This window comes from Emys orbicularis, chromosome 3 (genome assembly GCF_028017835.1).
Source record: "Emys orbicularis isolate rEmyOrb1 chromosome 3, rEmyOrb1.hap1, whole genome shotgun sequence".
Lineage (NCBI taxonomy): Eukaryota > Metazoa > Chordata > Testudines > Emydidae > Emys > Emys orbicularis.
In genome coordinates, this window is record NC_088685.1 from 34,275,406 (window position 1) to 34,299,811 (window position 24,406).

Consider the following 24,406-nt stretch of genomic DNA (forward strand, 5'->3'; position numbering starts at 1 on the left):
ACACTCATCAGGCTGTTGTGTGTAGGCCCCACCTCAATGGTTCCCCTGTGATTTAAACCTCCTGAGTCTGATCTGTGCAGGTGCTGCTGCTGATTGGTGTCTGTAGGCACACTCTCAGGGTGCAGATTGTCTGTCCTAATTATCCTTCTGAAAGCTAAGACCCTGTGTTCTTGCTGCCTAGCTATTGGGACTAGTGCTGACTCCTCAGAATTTCCCATGGCTCCAGCCATGTGGGTTCACTGGGTTTATAATTTACCACTTTAGGTATATGTGATAGGGAAGCAAATAGACACAGAGACAGGATTCTAAACATAGTTACTCTTTAGTTATCACCAGAAATACACAGACTTAGACAAAGTAATCACACACCTGTATATATTTCCCTGCCTCAGTTTCCTCACCACTCTGGAGAGTTCTTTGGTCTTAGGGCAGAGTCCTCTGGGGAGTCCAGATTTCCTCTTCTGCACATGGCTTCTCTTCAAAATTATGGTGTCTCTCTCCCTCTTTCTCAAATTTAGGTCAGTTTCCTTACTTTCTACCTTGGCTGGTCCTTTAGGTAACAGAACACCCCTGCTATGAAAGCTTGCCCCTCTCTCCTGCCCAAGCTTTATCCTTGTTTCCTTGAGTATTCACTGACTCACACAGCCGCTGTAGTTTTTAAATGCTGGCATCAACACATAGATTTCTTTTAGAGCTGTTAAGAATTTTCCACTTTCTACTTCACCAGCCTCCTGCAGAGGATGAACTGGTTTCCCTAGGCTTCCGCCAACCCATTGCCCAAAGGTGCTTCCATCTTAATAGGTGACCAGTAAAGGTCTAACTACCCATTGTTGTACCTGGTCTGGGAGGGGTTTGCTAGAGCTGTTACAGCATAACTCCACATCCACATTGAGACAGTCCATGATACAAGAATTTAATAACTTCATAACATCAACCAGAATTTGCAAGCTGTACATAGACAGATTCCACAGGTTGTCACAGCACAGGAAAAAATAGAATATTTAAACAGTGATTTTGAAATAGAGAACAAACTATTTGCATTAAAAGAAGGATCAGGAGGGAAGAAGATTAACTTCTATGCTTTCTGGTACGATTTGGGAAGTGAGATTAGGGAAATATACATACGGATACAGTTAAAGTTGGGGTTTTATCCAGTGTTATGTTCCCCAGACTACCATATTGCTGTTTAACGTTCAGCTGAGCATTGAGCCTCATGAGGGGCTTTAGGTTGTATGGTTACTTCCGAAAAATCATACACATTTTGTTTTTTATTGCTGAAATAATTTGCTCTAAACAAGAATTTTAATTAATACCACTTATTAATAACTGTTACTGCCAAGCAAATGTCAGTGCTGAGAGCATACATTTTTATACACAAACACATACTCAGACTCAGCATTAAGCAGATTGTCTTGTAATAACAGAATATTAATGACTGCTATTTCTTTGTTTAAAATTACATAACATTAATTAAAATACACATTAATATGCATGAAAATGGTTCCCCTGTTTGTTCCTTTAAATTCTGTATTCCTTCTATTGTCTCTGGTTTCTGGGACGTATTGCAAAGGATCTTATCCAATACTGGTTTCTATATTAATCTGTGACGTAAAGGGGTCATGGGTAAATGGACAAACATTTTTGCAAATCACTAGTGCCAAAGTCTCATTCTCACTTGCGTTCTAAACTGAAGTAATCTTTAAAAACAGAAAATTCAGCCACTGACTACCTGCCTTCACAATGTGACTGACCCTTGCTGCTCTTATCTATAGCAAACACTAATAACTTTTACTCTTAGTAGCTAAAATAGTTGGTTAAATTAATATAAATGAATACTTAGTGCAATATGCAGAAACTTTGCAGGATATTAGGCCCTCAGACTGAAATGATGATTAAAAGCAAATCTGAGTTGTCTGAAGATCTGGTTCTTTCTGTGTGATGTACGATCCAACTGTTCTTTATTGCAGGACCTGTGTTTTTTATTCCCATCAATTTTCTTCAGCTTTGTTCTGCCAGTTCCCGCAGTCTTGGTCATCTTAATTGCCCTTCACTGTAGCTTCTCCATCTCAATAATATCACATTTCTAATAGGCTAAATTAAAAAAAAATATTCCAGATGTTGCCTCACCTACATACTGTATTGAAATATCATTGCTGGCTCAATTTCAAGTGGGGCCCTACTTAGCTGTATGTGTACTTGTTAACTAAGGACACTTAAACATTACTCTCATTTTCTGCTGTGGCCATTTGCTCCAAGTTACAGTGTCACCTTTAAGAAGTGCTCAGATACCACTGTGATGGATGTGGTATAAAATCGAGGTGGTTCTTTTACTGCTTTGGAGTCTTCAACTGAAACATTAGCATATAATTTGAGTCACTGGAGAAGATGCCCCCATAAGTATCATTCCTCTGAGAAGTTGAAATAGTAAACAGTTTTGAATAAGTGCATAAGTGTAATGAAGATAAATTTATTACATTTCAGTTTAATTTTCTCACTTTTTCTCGGGGGAACTGCCCTGGATGGCCTTATGATAGAACTATTGCTGTCTAAAATATTTTTCTTTTCTGTGCTTGGTTTACTTGTTCTAAGAATTGTGTTAAACTTTTTGTTAGGATTCTCTGCAATGAACTAGAACAGTTCTCCTGACTTCTGGCATTTGTAAAATGACTTTTGATAATATATTCTCTTCTTGGTCATGGGGTTTTTTTGGGGGGGGGAAGAGGTGTCCCCAGTTACCTGCCCATTTGTTGTTCTAACTTCTCCATATCATTCTGCATTTAGTTGCTCTCTTTAATATTAACTAACCTTCTTTCTGGTTGTTTTTCGCTGTTTAGAGTCACTTCTTACTGCATGGATACTTCTGGTTTGTTAGTGTATGCAGCAAACAAAATTAGAACTAGCACTAATACTAGTTGCACTCCACTTGATACCTCTGGATGGCTATAACTTAGTATAATGTTCTTTGGTGTTTGGGTAGTTCTTCATACCTCTATGCTGTGTGCATTGACTTTACAGATACTATCTTGGTTCTTACCCTAACTAGCATGGTGTCTGCAAAGGGAAGTAGTCTCATTAATATACTAGAAATCTTTTAATATATCATTGTAGTAGTTAATAAAAGGTGAAATGGTCAACCATAATTTATATAGACTTTTGAAAGGCCTTTGACAGGGTCCCTCACAAGTGGCTACCCAAAAATATCAGCAGTCATGGAGTGAGACAAAGTGTTGTCATGGACTCAAAAGCATATGAGAGATGGGAAACAAATAGAGATAAATAGCCTAATTTTCTTCATGGCAAAAGATTAGTAGCGGGGTGCCCTCATGGTTCATACTAAGTCCAGTGTTATTAAATATATTAATGATCTAGAAAGGGGGCTCAGTGGTGAGGCAACAAAAATTGTAGATGCAATAAAGTTGTTGGGTTAGTCAAGACTAGGGAAGACTGTGAAGAACTTTAGAGGGACTTAATAAAGCTAGGTAAATGAGCAACATGATACCAGATGAAGTTCAGCTTTGATAAATGCTAAGGAATGCGCATGGGAGAGAAAATTTTAACTACTTTTACAACCTACAGGCTTCTAAATTAACTGGATTAATTGAGGTAAGGGTGCCCTGAGCATCACTGTGGACAGCACAGGGTAGACTTGTAAAAGCAAACAGGATGCTAGGATGCATAGGTATGGATTGGAGAATAAGATGGAAAATATTGCAATGCAGTTACACAAATGAATGATGTGGCCTCTTCTAGAATACTCTGTGCAGTACTGGTAATCCCATCTCAGAAAGGATATTGTAGAACGAAAGGGGATTCAGAAAAAGACACTGAGAATGATTAAGGGCATGGAAAAACTTTCATGTGAAGAGAATTTGAAAAGATTGGGATTCTTTATGTTGAAAAGGAGACTATTAAGAGGTGTTAAAGACAAAAAGAGACTTTTAAGACTTTTAAAAGTATATATAATGAATGAATGGTATAGAGAAGGTAGTTTGAGCTCTTCTATTCTCTCTTTGCCACAACACAAGAACAAGAATATAAGAACATAAGAATGGCCGTACTGGGTCAGACCAAAGGTCCATCCAGCCCAGTATCCTGTCTACCGACAGTGGCCAATGCCAGGTGTCCCAAAGGGAGTGAACCTAACAGGTAATGATCAAGTGATCTCTCTCCTGCCGTCCATCACCACCCTCTGACAGACAGAGGCTAGGGATACCATTCCTTACCCATCCTGGCTAATAGCCATTAATGGACTTAATCTTCATGAATTTATCCAGTTCTCTCTTATACCCTGTTATAGTCCTAGCCTTTACAACCTCCTCAGGCAAGGAGTTCCACAAGTTGACTGTGCACTGTGTGAAGAAGAACTTACTTTTATTTGTTTTAAACCTGATGCCCATTAATTTCATTTGGTGGCCCCTAGTTCTTATATTATGGGAACACGTAAATAACTTTTCCTTATTCACTTTCTCCACATCACTCATGATTTTATATACTTCTATCATATCCCCCCTTAGTCTCCTCTTTTCCAAGCTGAAAAGTCCTAGCCTCTTTAATCTCTTCTCATATGGGACCCATTCCAAACCCCTAATCATTTTAGTTGCCCTTCTCTGAACCTTTTCTAATGCCAGTGTATCTTTTTTGAGATGAGGAGACCACATCTGTATACAGTATTCAAGATGTAGGCATACCATGGATTTATATAAGGGCAATAAGATATTCTCTGTCTTATTCTCTATCCCTTTTTAAATCATTCCTAACATTCTTTTTTGACTGCCGCTGCACACTGCATGGCCGTCTTCAGAGAACTATCCACGATGACTCCAAGATCTCTTTCCTGATTAGTTGTAGCTAAATTAGCCCCCATCATATTTTATGTATAGTTGGGGTTATTTTTTTCAATGTGCATTACTTTACATTTATCCACATTAAATTTCATTTGCCATTTTGTTGCTCAATCACTTAGTTTTGTGAGATCTTTTTGAAGTTCTTCACAGTCTGCTTTGGTCTTAACTATCTTGAGCAGTTTAATATCGTCTGCTAACTTTGCCACCTCACTGTTTACCTCTTTCTCCAGATCATTTATGAATACGTTGAATAGGATTGGCCCTAGAACTGACCGTTGGGGAACACCACCCCTCTCCATTCTGAAAATTTACCATTTATTCCTACCCTTTGTTCCCTGTCTTTTAACCAGTTCTCAATCCATGAAAGGATCTTCCCTCTTATCCCATGATAACTTAATTTACGTAAGAGACTTTGGTGAGGGACCTTGTCAAAGGCTTTCTGGAAATCTAAGTACCCTATGTCCACTTGATCCCCTTGTCCACATGTTTGTTGACACCTTCAAAGAACTCTAATAGATTAGTAAGTAATATATTTTCTTGTTATCCATGTAGTGTTACAAGAGGTAATGCAAACAAAGAGTTTTAGAAGTTACATAAACATCATGTTTGATGGTTTAAACCCCTGTCTAACTATTCAGGATTAGGATGAAACCTTCATGGAGGCAGATTGGATTAATGGATTTTAACACAAGAGGGACCATTAGATCATCTAGTCTAACTTCTTGTACAGACATCCCCCAGGTTACGCAAACCTGACTTACACAAATCCGCACTTACGGAAAAAGTTCTGTAAGCTAGAAATAGGAGGTTTTATTTATTTATTTATTTTTTTGCATAATTGTCGGGTATATGTTTCCAACTTATGCAAAATTCAAGTTACGCAAGGCGTAACGGAACGCTTGCGTAAGTCGGGGAGTGACTGTATAACACAGACCACAGAACTCTCGTATTGAGCCCAGTAACTTATGTTTGGCTAAAGCATATCCTCCAAAAAAGCATTCAGTCTTGATTTGAAAACATCAAGACATACCGAGGGAAGTGATGGATCAGTTACTTTGTTCCAGTTGTTAATTACCCTCATTGTTTCAAAAAAGTCCCTTATTTCCAACTTAAATTTTGTCTCATTTTAAATTCTAGCCCATTGGTTCTTCTTACACCTTTGCCTGATAGATTAAATAGTCTTTTGGTACCTGGTATTTTCTCCCCATAAATTATTTATACACTGTGATCAAGTCACCTTTTGATCTTGAATATCCCAGATCTGCCTATTGTGGGGTTCTTTCACTTACCTCTGTGTCATTCCATGCCGGCAGTTGTCAGACAACAGACAGGACTACATGAACAACGGGTCTAATCCAGTGTGGAAAATAGGAATTGGGTAAATAATTTCAGAATATCGTTTGGGATTTTAAGATTTTAGACATAAATTTACCTTGATTAGGTATCTAAGTTTTTTTTTATGTTTTCCTCAGCAGAATCTTAGTAACTATTTCGAGCATAACTCGTCTTTCTGAGAACCAGTGCAAACCATTTTTTATCTATATTCATTTCTCTCAAGAGCTCCTCTATCACTTCTCTAATTAGAATTTCCAGTATCATCTTTTTATGACTCTGTGACATTTTTAATCACATTTTATGTAAGTGTTTTTGCACTTTCTCTAATCTGTCTTCACTGCAATGCTATAGTTAAGGATGAGATGACACTCTCATTCTCGCCTCTATTTTTCAAATGTTCCTTTAGGGCTGAAATATCTCAAGATTGTGTTCTGGGAAGCAAGAAAACAAGCCTAAGACTTAGAATTGTGCTTGTAGAGCACTGCTCTCCAACCTTTTTATGCACAAGATCACTTTTTGAATTTAAGTGCAACCCAGGATCTATCCTGCCCCTTCCCTGAGGCCCTGCCCCTTCCCCAAAGCCCCGCCTCCTGCTCACTCTATCCCCTTCTCCCTCCATCGCTCGCTCTTCCCCATCCTCACTCACTTTCACCAGGCTGGGGCAGAGGGTTGGGGTTCGGGAGGGGGTGTAGGCTCTGGGCTGGGGCCGAGGGGTTCGGAGTGTGGGAGGGGGTTGTGGGCTGATCCTGGGGCAGGAGGTTGGGGTGCAGGAGAAGGTGAGGGGTGCAAGCTCTGGGAGGGAGTTTGGGTGCAGGAGGGGGCTCCAGGCTGGGGCATAATGTTGGGGTGTAGGAGGGGGGTATGGGGTGCTGGCTCTGGGAGGGGGCTCAGGGCTGGAGGTTGGGGTGTGGGCTCCCGCCGGGCAGCACTTACCTCGGGCAGCTCCCGGGCGGCGGCGCAGTGGGGCTAAGGCAGGCTCCCTGCCTGCCCTGGCCCCGGCCCCACACTGCTCCTGGAAGTGCCCAGCATTGTCTCAGTGCGCTGCTCCTGCCTGCAAGCACCGTCCCCGCAGCTCCCATTGGCTACAATTCCCTGTTCCCGGCAATGGGATCTGCGGGGGCGGCACTTGCAGGCAGGAACAGCGTGTGGAAACCCCTGCCCCCCTCCAGGGGCTGCAGGGCGGTGCTGGCTGCTTCCTGGAGCAGCGTGGGGCCGGGGCAGGCAGGGAGCTTGCCTTAGCTCTGCTGCGCCGCCGGACTTTTAGTGTCCAGAGATCACGATTGACTGGCAGAGGCTCCAGGATCAACCAGTCGATCGCAATCTATGGGTTGGTGACCACTGTTGTAGAGTATGTCTCCCAATCTCTTTTGCATCGTCTATCCTTTCCAGAAGCAAATTTGCTTGAGAAATGGTAAATAATCCATTCAGCCTTTACTGCCGACTTACGTTTGTAGTTAAAATTGGTTTGGATTTAAAAGTTCATAATGGGCATGTGTGTACTGTTCTATAAACATGGTGTGCTTTATCACATTTACACACAATTACCTGGGGAAAAATGTCTACTGTTGGATAAAATTAAATGTTCGGGCTTCGCTGTTCTTATTTATATATAAGACTACACCCCTCCTGATGCTACACCATAGCTCCTACCAATACCCCAGTTCACCTTGGAACCAATTTTCCTCCAGACAGAGAGAGCTTTCAGTTTATACTTATTGAACTATTGACCATTTGGAAGCCAGGACAGAAAGATTAGGCTCCTGAGGAGGGTTAATTCCTTTTTTAAAAGAAATGTGTAGACATAGGCTCAAGACATTTAGTCTCTATTTTTTTTATATGACCTCAGTTCTTGTTCACCTTGACAAGATGCAACCCAAAGCTTATCTGTAGTTCCTCGAACTTCATACCTCCAGAAAAACACAACTCTAAGTTCATAGATTCATAGATTCCCAGGCTAGAAGGGACCATTGTGATCATCTAGTCTGACCTCCTGTGTAACACAGGCCATAGCACTTCCCCAAAATAAGTCCTAGAGAACATCATCTAGAAAAACATCCAATCTTGATTTAAAACTTATCAGCGATGTTTTAATTAAATTTACTAAATAATTTTTTCATGTCATGCTTCTAACGCTGTTCCTTATTGCTGTCTCTCTGCCTTAACCCTGATCCAAATGTCTGCTTACTCCTCAGCCAGACAGTCTCAATTGGGAGCAATCTTCGGTTGGAGTCTTTTAGTCTGGTTCTTCCGGAGAAGGGAACACACCCACTTACCACATAAGAAAAGGAGCACTGCCTTTAAGGCTCTAGGTTTGCCAATGAATATGAATATATAAGAATATCACCCAAGTATCTCTTAATGCTTTTTGGGTTGGAAGTTGCTGCCTTACATCTCAGTCAGATACTGTTTTCAATAATTAGCTTTTCTTGCTACATTTGCCCCAATATTGTTAAATGGATGTCCACCACTATGCAATAGCCTACAAGTAACCCACTGAGAGAATTGGCAGAGAGGAAAATCTTGGCCTTTTCTATTTGATTATATGTGACTTTGTGCCTTGAAAAAGAAAACACAAACAATCCTTTAGTTTGTCAGCATTCAATAAAAATGTATTTCAGTTATTTATTTTATTACCATTGTATGAAATACAACTTTAGTTCAGCAGGTCAGCAAAAGAAACCACAACGCTGTGGGTTTTGCTGTGGTAATTCTGATAGTCAAAATCCCTTCCCCAGCCACAGCTCTAGCTTTACAGTGCTTTTCGCAGTAGTTTCATGATGCTTTGGACAGTGATGAGTAATTGTTTTTTATAGATATAAACTGCACTCTGTCCTCTACCTTGCAATCATTGCTTTCAGCAGAAGCACCAACAGCTTATTCCTGCTTATGCTGCTTATGTCAGTGGAGATTTTTTGCTTTCAAAGGCTTTATTGCCTCATTGTTGAAGTCATTCCAGAAAAGGAAGTTAGTGGTAGAGGTGGAGCTCATCCATATCTAGTCACAACAGTGAACTTGGCCCAAAGGACAACTGTAACATATCATAATTCCCTAATGGTGTCTCTTGCTTTTTTGGCATAAGTAAAAATAACTGAAGAGAATGCTGCTATTTTTTGGCAGTGGCACAGTTTTCAATTTATTAGTAGCCAAAGCTGGCATAGCTGCTGCTTCTATTATTATAATGCAGATTCTGATGATATGACTAATATAGCATAGCTTCCTTGTAGGTTGTGTGTGGTTCTTCTACAAATACTACAGTAAACAGAGTTGAAAAGTTTAGGATTGTTACAGCTAAATTCCTGTCACAAAGAGTGGCAAAGGTAGTGCCCTGTTATCTTTAGTCTTGGCTTTGGGTGGTGCTATCTTCTAAACTGCCTCTTGTAACCTTGAAAGTGGTATCTTGGGCATTTAACTTGTTCTCGCCTCTCCTGCTTGTCTTCCCCAAGTTGGATCTTGTTCATTCTCTCTTCTCCCTCCAATCACCACTCTTTTTACCCTATTTTTCTATCTTTGTCTTCAGAAGCAGAGAACAGTATAGGTGTGTTAAGTCATATAGGAAGCTGTGCATAGCCATGAGGTAGTGAATATTGATTCCACGTGCTAAATATTTCTCTTATGTCTGAAATATATAATTAGTGGTCTGAAAAAAAAAGCGGGGTGGGGGATTATATCCCCAGACAAAGTAAAACTTTATGCACTTAATACAGATAATTCATAATGTTTTATACATATATTACATAATCACATTCAATTTTTAGCTCATTAAGCTATTTATACTTATTTATTATTTTTAAATGAAGTAACAGGCCTCATTCACATTATTAAAAGAAAATACATCCTGTGAGTTTGAGGGATGGGAGTGTTTGAGGGTTTAGTGAAGTCCAGTATTGCTGGGGTTTCTCTAGGAATAGGGGGCTGAGGTGTACTGAGATTCAGTGGTGTTGAGTGGGAGTCTCTCTGGAGTTCAGGATTTCTAGGATTAGGGGTGTCTCTCTGAGGATATGGGACCGAGGGGATGGTGATACTCAGTGGGACTGGGGGTCCTTCAGGCTGGAGATGAAGTGACAGTGGTGTTGGGGTACCTCTGGAGCCAGGGTGAAGTGACAGTGGGGTTGGGAGACTCTCTTGGGAATTGGGGAGCGAAGTGACAGTCAGTGAGGTTGGGAAAGTCTTTCTGGTGGTGCAGTGAGTTCCTGGGGCCCATCATTGTGGTGCTGCTTCTCTTTCCACCCCACCTCATCGCTGTTGCTCCCTGCCCCACATACAGACACTTTAAATGCTGCTCACTGGTGCTGCACACACCCATGTTTGTTGTTATGACTCCTGGGAGCATATCCCATTGTTGTTTGTCCTGCGATTCTTTCCCAGTGAATTGTGGAAGAACTTGTATGTCCTTGTGGGTACACAGGGAAACTATGGGGAAAGTATTGGAGGACCATCAGCACTCAGTGATTTAGTCTACATTCTCACTGCAAAGTGGGCTGTTTACCAGCCTATGTGAAAGAAGCACTGGGTTTTACCCTACAGCCCCAGATGAGCCAGCTAGTTAAAGGGGGAGGGATTAGGGGCAACACCTGAGTAAAAACCCGAGTTAACTCTGCAGTGAATATATATGCTTACTGATGAATTTCTAAAGAAGTTAAATGTTGCTTTGAATCATTAAGTGTGTACTTGGGTTTAATGCGTGATGCTTGTGTGACTATGGGTGTGTCTACACTGCAAACCACCCCACCCCACAAAACAAGCTGCAGAGCTCATGTTTACAGATGGGCTTGTCTACACTTACATTTTATAGCGCTCTAATTTGCTGGCTCAGGGGGGTGAAAAATCACCCCCCTGAGCACAGCAAGTCTGAGCCCTTTAAAGCGCTAGTGTAAACAGGCTCCGAGCACTGGGAGCTGTGCTCGGAGCTAATCCCCTCGTGGAGGTGGGTTACCAGGAGCGCTGGGAGAGCTCGCACGTGACCACACTCACACTTCAAAGCGCTGCCGCGGGAGGCTCACAGGGCTTGCACTACAGCACTAAAAAATAGCCATGCAGATGTTCCCGCTCAGGCTGGAGCTTGGTCTTTGAAGCTTGGGGTGGGGAAAGGGTGTTACAAAGCCCAAGCTCTGGACTAAGCGGGTATAGCTACATGGCTATTTTTATTGCCGTAGCGTGAATCTGAGGTTGTAGATGTGGGCTCTGAGACTCATTGTTGTTGGTGTTTTTTTTGCAGTATAAACAAACCCTGTAAGCCAGGGGTCCCCAACGCGGTGCCCGCGGGCACCATGGCACCCACCGGGGCATCTAAGTGTGCCTGCGTACTGGCCGGTGGACAAGCATTCGCCGAAATGCCGCCGAGAAGCAGCGTCATCCAGAGGCGTTGCCGCCGAAATGCCTCCGATTTTCGGCGGCATTTTGGCAGCGACGCCTCTGGATGACGCTGCTTGTCGGCAAGCAGCGTCATCCAAAGGTGTCGCCCCTGAAATGCCGCCGATTTTCGGCAGCATTTTGGCGGCGACGCCTATTGATGTTGCCTCTTGTCAGCGGCATTTCAGCGCATGCTCGTCCACCGCCACGGTCCTCCGTGGCTCGTTGTCTGGTGCCCGCCAGACGAAAAAGGTTGGGGACCACTGCGCCACATGATTTTGATTGTCATATTAGTCTTGATGGGCAAATTGATAAGGGCTTGTTACATTAAATATAGTAATGAAAAATGTTTGTGTTCTTTCCTTATTTTGTTTCTCAACTATATACGGGGGAGGGGGAACGGTTGGCCCTGCCTACTTGTGCTTCCACAGACTTTTCTTATTCTTCGTCTGAAAATTAGTAGGGCTCCTACTGACCACAAACCACTGTTTTGTCAGAGGCTCACCATCGAGTTATTCCACTCTGATCCTCACCAGTTCCTGTGTGGAATCTTTCAAATCTGGACACTTAGCCAATTGATGGTTTTTCTTCTGTCTCAGAAAAAAAAAATGTTATGATATAGGAAGGGGGTTCCTCAAAATGAAACTTGTTCTGTCAGGGATTGGTAGTGTCATTTAAGACCAGCTTGCAGGATGGAGTCACTGACGGTTTTCTTCTGTCTCATTGGAATCCCCTGGCTAAGAGGCTGAGACAGCTCACTTCCTATGACTAAGTGTAGCTCCATACTTGCCCAGCATAGATTGATATTCCTATGACGCAGACATCTCCCTAGAATAGAGAATATTTTGTCTCTGCAGATATGCAGTTTAAAGGAAAACGCAACTGTGTTAACACAAGTTGTACAGATAACTGATGTATTCTTTTAATACATACCTAACATTCATAAATAACAGAGGAGCTAAGTGGTGCATGTGAATGTTTCAGACTTTCTGTTACTGTAAGTAGCTCTGACCTTCCATCTTGTAACTTCCATTTTGCAGTATGTGGGATGTCTTTTAATCTTTTCTCTTCCCTCAATGCACTTTTCTGGCCACAAACCCACTCAACCTCAGCAGGTCAAATTCCACACATTTCACAGCTGCTGCCCTCCTCCACACATGCAAAAAATGTCTCTCCTGTTGCCTGAAGTTGAATTCCAGCTGACTTCATCCTTGGCTTTTGGTAAACTTTCCCCCTCACTCCTAACATTGCAGCAGCACTCTCCCTCTGTCCCAAAAGGGCTACTGTGTATCTGTGTAGAGGGAAGGGTGTGGGTAGTACTAGAATTCAGGAGTGGAGTCAGCTGGGATTCCTATTCAAGCAGCAAGAGAGACACTCCCAGCCTGAGTCAGAAAAAGGCAACAGCTGTGATAAGTGGAATGTGTCTGGGTGTGAACGTGGGGGTGTGTCCAGAGCACAGTGAGGAGCAGGTGAAGGAAAAGTATCAGCTCGTTTTGACTTTAGTGCTACAGGATGGTACTTGCTAAAATGATTTTGGCTTTTTAATGTTAACGCTTGATTTTGGTGGAGTTTTGCTATCAAAGAATTTATTCCATTATATTTATATAAGATATTATGGCATGTTGGGCCAAAATTATGTTTAAAAATTAATTTTGTTACTCTTTACTCATACACCTTTTTGATATTGTGCCCCACACCAGTTTTAGATCAGATTTGCCAAGTCAGTAGGGGTGATAGAGCTTTGATACTTTTTTTTTAAAATGCTATCTTTATGCAAGCATGGTGTCATCTTTGTAGGTAAAGTAGGGTGTACATAATGTATTTTGTATTAAGTTTTTAAATTCCTGCAGAATAAGTATTTTCTGTTTTGTTTTTCGTTGACCAATATACTGAGGTCCCAAAAGGAGAGGGCTAATTTATCTGACTTGGTCTCCAGCTGTGCAGTGTTCCTCAACCCTCTGCTAGTTTGCAATGGAGAATGTTCCTGGGTAACTATTTGACTACTACAGTTTTCTTTGTGTGCCAATCAAATGTCATGTGACTAAAGAAAAGGGAGAATAAAGCACTTGGCTGTGACGGTGCTGGTGGTGCCGCATCAGTAGGTAGGCAGATACTGTAGGTAGAAATACGTGTGAGCGAAATTCTAGGATTATTTCACACACCAGTCTAGGAGCAAATTTTTGTGAATTACAAAATGGCAGGTTCAGGTTCTCCATTATGATACTTCACCTCCGTTGGAACAGTTAAAAACATCTGCCATTCAAAGGCAATCTCTGAAGTCAACAGAGAATAATGCCTCAGAAATGCTACACATTGTAAAATGAATACGGGATTTTTTGTGTGTGTGTAGGGTGATTTAAGTACTGCCAAAGTACTAAAATACTGCAATTATTATTTTTTAAAAATTCTAAGATCAAATTTTATGCTAATATAGGCATGGCTGTTATCTATATTTCAAGTGATCTCAGAGATAAGGGTTATATTTATACATAGTAACGTTTTAATTAAAGTAATAAGCTTTTTTTGTTGCTGTTCTGAACCTTGGAAAAAGCCTTATACAGCTCACTTCATGTATTTGGGACATCCGATGTTGGTTTTTGGCATATTTTGCTCTAAAAAGTTGGCTCTTTTATAATTTGTCAGTTCAAACAACTTTTCTGAGAAAACCAAAGAGATCCTAGAGTGTTGGGAAGTTAATCAGTAGGAATTATAATTAGCATAAAATACTGTGCACATCATAGTATACCTCTGATCTCCACATGACTTAAAAAGATGAACATAGGCGACGTGTAATGGAGGCTGAGGGAGGCTAAGCCTCCCCAAACCTTGTGCTTCTGGGGGTAGGGGCAGTGGTGGATTTGGGCCCCCCAGAAAAATCTACCCCCGGCTACAGCCTCAGGGCTAGAGGAGCTCGGGGCACAGAACTTTTCTGGTCTCGGGGCCGCAGTGGGGGGCAGGGGGGAAGGAACGAGTGGGGGTTCGGTCTCGGGGGGGGAGAGGCGGAATGGGGGTGGAATAGGGCGGGGCCATGGGGAAGGGCGGGGCAGGGCCGTGGGTGGAATGGGGGCAGTGCTGCAGGGGAAGGGACAGAATGGGGTGGTGGGGCCATGGTCAGGGCTGCAGGCAGAAGAGGCAGAATGGGGGGAGGGGCTCCAGGCTTGGAGCTCCAGCCAGGGCCGAGAGCTTCACCGCAGTCCCGGCCAAGGCTGAGAGCTCGACCCTGACCGAGACTGATCTCTCAGCCCTCCGCCTGCGCCCCCACCCCCCACCCCAGCCAGGGCCATGTTGGGGAGGGGCCGAGCTCTCAGCCGCCCTCCTCCACCCTGGCTGGGGCCACAATGCAGGGCTGAGAGCAGAGGGCTGGGGTGGGGCCTCGACCAGAAGAGGCGGGGCCTCAGCTGGAAGAGGTGGGGCAGGCGCTAGCCTCCCCAAGGGGAAGCTTCACCCGCTGCCTATGAAGATTAATATTTTCTTCAATTCAGAGACTGATCAATTGAAGCACAAAGAGGGTTGTGATTTGCCTGAGATCGTAAGTTCTTTTCTTGACTCTGCTGATTCACTTTGCTCTCCAGAATTCTTGTTCCCCGCTTCAGTGGCTACAGTTGCTGCATCTCAATATTGTATCCGTGGTAGGACTCATGGCATTTTTAAACGTGTCTCCCAGAAGTGCAGCCAGCATTGGTTGGTGCTAGTTGACTCATGGCATGAAAACAAAATATTAGTCAAAATTATAAATATTTATTGGAATATGTTTTGATGTATACTTGAAGACTGTCATTACAGATTAGGATGAGTAATGACAAATTATTGATTGTCTTGAGCACATAGGGTGTTTTCTCCTTTAGGTACGGTGAAGACAAATATGTGACATAAAGTACTCAAAACATTTTTCACATATCTTTTATTAATAATCTGAACCATGAAATTTAGTTATGATAAATAGAATTAACACAGTTCATGTGTATACATATTACTACATAGTCAGTTCTACCCTTGGAGACAAGAATTTGTTTTCTAATACATGTGCATTGGCACACACAGTAGAAGAGGCAACAGCATTTTGGGCACTGAAGTGGAGCATCAGGGGTACTGGCATGAGCAAATTATGCTGAGGCTATTCAGCCACATTTTCTAAAAAAATCAGAGCAATTTCACATTACACTGTGGTAGAGGCTGCCTTTTGAAGTAGAATAACTTAATATACATAAAGAGAAATTAAGATTCATGCTGTTGCCTTTATATAACAGAAGAAGGGGATCTTAACACAGAGATGTGAAATCCACTTTCAAATACAAATTCTGTCGAACTATGCCTACCATTCTTCAGGCAGAATATTATACGATTGTCCTGCCATTACACAAAATATGTAGCCACCCCTAACCCCTACAAGAAAAGTAAGTTACTTAGTTGCAATGTTTTTACTTTGGTAGAGCTCAGGTGCCCTGATTGGGTTTGGAATCCCATTTTGCTAGGTGCTGTCCATAGACATAGATGTGGTCCTTGCCCTGAAGAATGTACAATCAAAGAAGTTGAGCAATACATGAAGAGTGGTGGAAGAGCAGGAATCCCACAAGTTGTTCATAATTTACATATATATTTTTATAAAGCAAAAGAACATACGTATGAAACTTGAGTGTGTTTTGATTGTATCACTCTTCCCTACCATTTTTATGTCACTAGGCTTTTCTCTTCTGGGCAGGGACCATGCCTTTTGCCTCCTCCTCAGTTTCACTTTGTCAGGTGCTGTTCAGATGGTGAGGAAAGAAGAAACACACCTATGCTCTATAGCAACACATTGACCAAGAAGCCCAAATCTCAGACTATAGCAGCACCTCCCCTAATCCTTCTTCTGAACAGACAGGATATTTTGTCTCAGGGGGTCAGTGTTTCATCCAGGTTAAAACAGATAGATTTTTCATAGCCTGGTATATGAACAGGGAAAATTAATAAAACCGGGTTACTAAATAAAAAAAGGTAATATATCTTGAACTGTGTGGGAACTGGAATTTTTGTTTTGCTGGGAATTCTGTGATTTTGAAATTATTTTATTGCAAATAAAAACAAAAGAAAAAATTTGAAACTTTCTGCAAAATGAAATTTTTTAAAAACCTTCATTTGGGGTCGATTGAAACATTATATTTTGTTAATATCAAAACATTTTCTGATTTTGACTTCATTTTATATAACTTACATTATAAAATACATTTCAAAACTGTATGATCCATGAAAGAAAAATTACAAATAACAAAGTGTGAGTGAAATTCTGGTCCCGTTAAAGTCCATGGCAAAACTATTTACTTCAGTTGGGCTAGGATTTCACTGAAAATATTTGTTATTAAAAATATCAGTTCTTCATTCCTTTCTGTTAGCTAAAGGATTTTCCACGTCTCCTTTAACCCTAAAGTATGCTCTTCATTGCATCAGTGATTCTCCAGGGTGCACAAGAGCTACCAGTGTTAATGTAGTTCTGCCTGATGAGGTGTGACATATGCCTTTTTAGCAAATACAAAGGAAAAGTTGAATGGAAAAATATGCATAGATTTCTGTTCAGGTGGCCAGAAACAGTGAAAGAAAAAATCATGTCATTTGAAAGGATTGGAGCTTTTTTGTGGAAAGGTCTGTAGATCAAAAACTCAAAGATATTTTTTCAACCAATGTAACTACTTGGCAAATGAATTATTAACAAGCAATGATATCATAGTGCATTACGTATGTGTAGCAGTGAGAAAGGAAGTGTTTCTTTTCTAGTCTCTGTAAAATTAGTTGCCTTGATCATCAACTAATGTGTAGTAGAGTATTGCTGAGGATTACAGATTGTCCAAAGTTTTTGCTTTTAAAAATTTTGTAATAATGCAATTTTAAAACTTTGGATGGTGTATTTACTTGATAACCTGTTCAGTGCTTTGGGAAATATAAACTTTGGAAAGCACTAAAACCTAATATGAGAGACTAGTACAAAAATATCAGCAAACTTATAAAAGAATTAATAAAATATATAGCACAGCTTCTTAAATCATTTATGTCCCTGATATACCTTCTATTTAAATATACTGTTGCACATGTCAATCCTGTCTTTGCTTTACTGTGCTTTATGATTGGAACTTCATCCGGACTAGATTGACTAATATTTGTGGATGCACTCAGTTAACAGATAACCTGGTTTTATCTTGACAAAAAAGTATTGTGAAATAATCCTAGATGTGTTTGCCCAGATATGTTCTAAATGAATATGCCTCTTAACTGTTTATTATAAAAGACTTAATTTGTAGAATTGTTGAATAAGTAGTCACATGCCAGTTTTTTTTTGAAGTTTATCTGTAAAATAAATATTGACTTTACCTTCTGGTAGCCCACATTTAGAGTGAATTACTGCTATAATTCTAAAATGGAAAACATAATTCAATTCCTAGTGATTATAAATGAGAAGATAATTTCTAATTCCAAGTAGGGTTGCCAACTTTCTAATTGCACAAAACTGAACACCCTTGCCCAGCCCCTTCTTCAAGGCCCCGCCCCATTCACTCCATCCCCCCTCCCTCCATCACTCGCTCATTTTCACCGGGCTGGGGAGGGTTCCTTTTCAACCGGGTGTTCTGGTGGTGGGAGGGAGGGGGAGGAGTTGATCGGCAGGGGCTGTAGGTGCATGGGAGTGGGGGGGAGGGGGAGGGAAGGGAGCTTGGCTGTTGGTGGGTGCTAAGCACCAGCTAATTTTTTTCCGTGGGTGCTCCAGCCCTGGAGTACCCACGGAGTTGGCGCTTATGGTAAAAAATATATATATTTACCATCCTCAGCCCAAAGTCCCACTTATAACAATTGGCTTACTACAAAACTTACAAGCTAACCATAAGATCATATTTCCTGACAAACAATTTTTCTTAATTAATTATGTATTCAGGACTGACCTTAAAAATATATATATTTTTAACTACTAAGAAAGATAATGCTGCTTGGTACTTATACAGCACTTTTCATCTTCAAAGTGATCTATTAAGCCTCAATTAAGTGACATGACATCCTTCTTAATGAGCCAATTTTCATTTAACCAGAAATAAGGTGACCAGATGTCCCGATTTTATAGGGACAGTTCCGATTTTTGGGCCTTTTTCTTATATAGGCCCCTATTGCTCCCCACCTCCTGTCCCAATTTTTCACACTTGCTATCTGGTCATCCTAACCAGAAAGTTCAAGACTATCACCATGTTTCCCTCAGTGCAGTTTTAACTAGCTCACTAGAGTTTGGGCCACTTCCTCATGTACAGTGATCAGATACTATGATGCAACTTTTTGATTGTTTGAATTCTTATGCAAGTCCATTTTAGAGCAGCTTTATTTTAACAATTTAAAAGCCAGTATCAGAAATGTTTTTCACACATTAGCTAAATTAGCTCTTTAGATCTGTCCAGAAATTTACCATCCTCAGCCCAAAGTCCCACTTATAACAATTGGCTTACTACAAAACTTACAAGCTAACCATAAGATCATATTTCCTGACAAACAATTTTTCTTAATTAATTATGTATTCAGGACTGACCTTAAAGAGAGAGAAGTGAAGGGACAGGTAGTAATGAACTACAGGTGATTTTTCTTAAAGCATCCAGGAAAGAGTATATGCAAAAGTCTTCCCTTATTGATGCTATTAAGTGTTACTCTGTGCCAAATAATTTTATTTTTACATATTGTAGCCTTTTATTCTATTTAATGTTAATTATACTCCAGTGGATTCTGCTCTGGCAGCTACAGTCTCAAGTTCAACAAAGTTATCTCTGTTCTAGATCTAGAGCCTATAGGAACGCATGAAACCATAGGCAAATAACACATACAATTACAACAGCATTTATCTTTTAGTAGTTTTATTAAAGTTACCAACAAAGTTATAAATGTCACAGCATATACAAATCCTAAAGATAAGTACAATGTACCAGTTATACCTACAGACGTATTCACGTCCTCCTAGATGGTGTTAGTCTGTTGGCTCTCTCATGGATTGAGCATCAATACGGGAGTGGTTCCTGCTGGAGTTTCCCATAGGAAGCTCAATTTTCCTGGTCTGGGCACCCTTTTTATACTGTCAGTCTGTCTATACCTACATTCTGCGCATGTACATGGAAGTGTCAACCTCTCTTATTGGTCTGTGTCCCTTAGAAACGCAAGTGACGCCGAATTCTATAGGCTGTGTAGGTTCTCGTTGACATACCGCCTTTATCTCGCAGTTAAGGCACATGTTAGAGACAAGATTTGTTGTTGCAGCATTTTATAATTTAAATTTAACTTTCCCAGCTACATTTGCACGATATTACCAGTTGGTACTTCTTTTCCCATGATTTTTCGGGTTATTTCTCGGTCATTAACTTATGCCATCATTTCTTGTCTCCAAGGTCTAAAATAGCTAAGCTAAAGTCTTCCAGGCCTCAGCCCACAGTTTCTTGTGTTTCAGCTTGTCTTACTCATATCTACTACATTATTCCTCTAAATATACATCAATCTTATTCTTTTATAATCCTATAAATCAACTTTAATTAACAACCAATGAATATATATGTCATAACATACAATATGTTATAATTAATAACATATTGATTAATTATAACATCACACAATAAATGGATAAACTAAAATCATTAGCTAGAATATGCTTCCTCTTAACTACGTGACATAAGTTTAAATTTTGTTATGTGCAGCCAGCCTTAAATACTAGATAGTGCTTAATTTTATAAAAATCTCTATATGGTTTAAATACTTCTGTCATGTCGTTACCTATTTGTTTTAAGTCAATTAACTCTTCTCTTCATACCATTTATTATCTTAGTTCAGGGGTGGGTAAACGATGCCCCGCGGGCCGCATCCAGCCCATCAGACGTTTTAATCTGGCCCTTGAGCTTCTGCCGGGGAGCAGGGTCAGGGGCTTGCCCGGCTCCATGCATGCCGTGGCTCCGCGCGGCTCCCGGAAGCAGCGGCATGTCCAGCTCCTACATGTAGGGACAGCCAGGGGGCTTTGCATGCTGCCCCAGCCCAAAGCGCTGCCCCCGTGGAACCACGGCCAATGGGAGCTGCAGGGGCAGCGCTTGCAGATGGGTCAGTGCGCAGAGCTGCCTGGCCAGCGCCGCGCCTCCATGGAAGAGCTGGAGAGGGGACGGGGCAGTGCGCAGAGCCACCTGGCTGCGCCTCCGCGTAGGAGCCAGAGGGGGGATATGCCATTGCTTCTGGGAGCTGCTTGAGATAAGCGCTGTCCAGAGCCTGCACCCCTGACCTCCTCCCATGCCCCAACCCCCTGCCCCAGCCCTGATCCCCCTCCTGCCCTCCGAACCCCTTGGTCTCAGCCTGGAGCACCCTCCTGCACACCAAACCCCTCATCCCCAGACCTCTATGTCTATCCAGAACCTGTGTCACAGCCTACAGCCTTGATCTTGCAAACATTTATGTGCATGCTTAACTTTACTACTGTGATTAGTTCCATTGTAACAATGGGACTACTCATGGTAGTGAAATATATTCTTAAGTGTTTGAAGGATCAAGGTTTAAGATTGTCAGCTGTTGGTGGTAGTCCTGAGGGCATTCTCGACCAAAAAAATTAAAATTCTGCACCAAAAAAATTAAAATTCTGAGCACAATATTTTAAAATTCTGCAAATTTTATTTGTCAAATAAATGTGGAGACTCCAGCATGGCATTGGGGAGCACAGGCCATGCTGCAGAGAGGTGGGAGATCACTGTGCAGCTCCCCCCCAACCCTACTATAAAAATTGTTCCAATGCCACTGCATACAATGTGTCAACATTTATGTAAAATGTGTTTGTTATACATCTATGGTTTCTTATATCTCAATTCTAATTTGAGACATAAATGCACTGTTTTTCAATAAATGCACTAATGTGCTTGTTTAAAACAGAAGTTAATTGCCAGTTCTATTCCCTGCTAGAACAGCTGCAGTGGATGTACAGGTTTTGAGTGTAGTAGAATCAAGGAATCATAGAATCATAGAATATCAGGGTTGGAAGGGACCTCAGGAGGTCATCTAGTCCAACCCCCTGCTCAAAGCAGGACCAATCCCCAACTAAATCATCCCAGCCAGGGCTTTGTCAAGCCTGACCTTAAAAACCTCTAAGGAAGGAGATTCCACCACCTCCCTAGGTAACCCATTCCAGTGCTTCACCACCCTCCTAGTGAAAAAGTTTTTCCTAATATCCAACCTAAACCTCCCCAACTGCAACTTGAGACCATTACTCCTTGTTCTGTCTCACTGAGGAGTTTAATATGTGAGTTAACAGAATATTTGTGTATCAATTTTTGTTGTTAAACTTTAAGGGAGATGAAAAGGATAAATGTTGTTGACTGGATTCTTTCCATTGTTATAGCACTTGCAGATTTTATAACAGCAATTTGAATTATGGTTGCATGTATGTATATGAATGTACACACCCTCTGAATAAATTGCCACAATAGATGCTTTCTGTGGTATGTTTTTCACACCTATGGAAAATGAACCAATGTTTGTCCTAGGATAGCAATTTTTTAATGGTATTGTGGGACTATATATAGAATTTGGGTGCATTAAAACTTGAAATTGTGTAATACTTGCCAAAAATGTATGAAAAAATTAATCTACTTAACTAACTGCCCTGCCATAATAGATAAAATGTGAATGTTTTTAGTCCAAACACAAACTGCAAGTGACTTGGAACATTGGAGCAATATGTTTTCATTGATTGATAGCCTTTTTGGAGTAACTAAATAAAATATAATTGTTTTTCCTTTTCAGATATTGCTTTGTTTTTGCTTTGGGATACCTCACTATGTGCCAAATTACTAGAGTCTATATCTTTGATTATGGACAATATTCTGCTGATTTTTCTGGGTAAGAAAAAATTATATACTCCATTTCCCCCACACCCCAACAACAACATATAGTAGAGCTTGTCTAATGTAATACTGTATTTATTCTGATAGTAAATTGTTGGATGATAGAATAACTTGAATTTCAGTTACTAAGTTTCTGTCACTACCTGCAATATTTTGGGCAGCAAAAAAATCCAATAAGTGGTTTTACAGCAAATCTAGTTTTGCAAGGCACAAATTTAAAAAGCATTAATTCAACAGTATTTAGATACTAATTTAACTTAAAAGTGAAAGTTTAAAAGTCAATAGCATTGAAGGCCATATTCCCTAGTGGAGCCCTGGATTGGGACTCAGGAGTTGTGGGTTCTGCTCCTGGTTCTGTTGGTAGCCTCTTGGGTGACCTTGAGCAAGCCACTTTCCTGCTGTGTGCCTCAGTTTCCCCATCTGAGAATTGGGATTATGACACTGGCCTCCTTTGATTGCTTTGAGATGTACTGCTGAAAAGCACTATATAAGAGCTAGTTGATATTATTTATTATGCTATTTTTCTTCCCAGACTTCTGGACTTGAAGTCAGAAAGCAAAAGGGAGCACACAGTGTATTAATATTAAAAAATTCTGTCAGGAAATATAGAATTTATACTAAATAGTTCAAATAGTGCCATTTGCCCACCATGTATAAATAACTTCCTTCAGGTATATAAGTGCTCATCCAAAGCTCATTGAACTCAATGAAAGCCTCCCATGGAAGTCAATGGGTTTTGGATCAAATCCATACAGTACTGGTTTGGGAATACTAGTGGAATCTGAAAAGTGACAAGCATTTTTGGCATAATTTTGAATTATTTACAGTAGCTTCTGATTAAAATGTGAAAACTTATCAAGAGCTTCCAGTAGTATCTGAAATGTTGTATCCTGTATTCTGCTGTGATAACTGTTGGAATTTGAAGCACATTGATTTCAAACTCAACATTTTACTGAGTTTTACCAGAGTCACAAACTTATATAGTTCAACATATGTTTTCTGGGAACTTGTAAGTTGGTGGAATTTTCCATCAGAAAAACACAGAGGTAGATAGCACGTCTTTTATTTCAAGAAATAGTACTAAAACAAAAAATGAAAAGAAGTTATCATAAGCAGGACAGGAAACAAAACTTTGCAGCTTGGGGTCCACCCTAGTCCAATGATTCTGGATGTGGAGCCTGATCTTCTCAAAGGCATCCTCCTCCTCTTAAGTAACCAATTTATAGAACGTCCATGAGTATTTGTGGAAACTGAATTGAGACCCCTTGTTCACCAGTGAGTGCCTCGGTGCTCTGTCATGTGAATTTTACAGACTGAGAAATAAGATTTTGGGGTGCTAAACCAAAGGATCTGTCTCAGCGTTGAGGGTGGCAAAGACAAAGACTGTTTCTTGGGAGGAAAGGTTGAGGTTTTTACAGCGTTCTTCCTTATCAGATCTGTGATATCCTGTTGGTGTCTGTTTTGCATAGAATCTTCTGCCAGATCAATGGTTGTGGGTATCACAGAAGATGAGAATGAGAGGGACTTGTATTTTGCAAGACATGGCTGAAAGAATTCTTAGTAGAAGACTGATTTAAATGTTAATCATTATGAGGGGAAGTAGAAATAGAAAGACGATCAAGAATGGGAATAGTGATATATCTATGGAGCTTTTGTAGGGGGCTACTGCTAGAGTCATCCAATTTAAGGCAGAGAAGGGACCAGTATATCATATAGAAACTGTTGAGTTAGTTTCCAAAGAAGCAGAGTCTCGCAATAATAGGTGTTTTTTCCCCTTAAAGTCCCAGCTCCTGGTGAGAGGTAATTATACAATAATCTTAGTTTACTTTTTTTAAGACTGAAAGCTTCTAGCTCTCATGACTGTGGAGAAAAGCTTAAAAATGTGAATTCTAAAGGCTTACAAACTTGAAGGCAAATGAAAAATGTATTGTATTTCAGATCTTATTATTTTAAAGCCAGGCTTATAACTTTGGGGGATCTGACTTGTGTTATGAATGCTCGAGGTTGGCAATACTGAGATTC

The 24,406-nt window shown here is 40.8% G+C and overlaps 1 protein-coding gene across 1 annotated transcript in view; it reads left to right on the forward strand.

Annotated features, from left to right (window-relative positions):
* Positions 1 to 24,406, forward strand: part of MBOAT2 (membrane bound O-acyltransferase domain containing 2) — a 188,998-nt gene that overhangs the window by 97,668 nt on the left and 66,924 nt on the right. Inside the window, exon 4 of the mRNA XM_065400620.1 lies at positions 22,284 to 22,379. Coding sequence (XP_065256692.1) covers positions 22,284 to 22,379 — 96 coding nt within the window. The remainder of the gene's footprint in view (positions 1 to 22,283; positions 22,380 to 24,406) is intronic.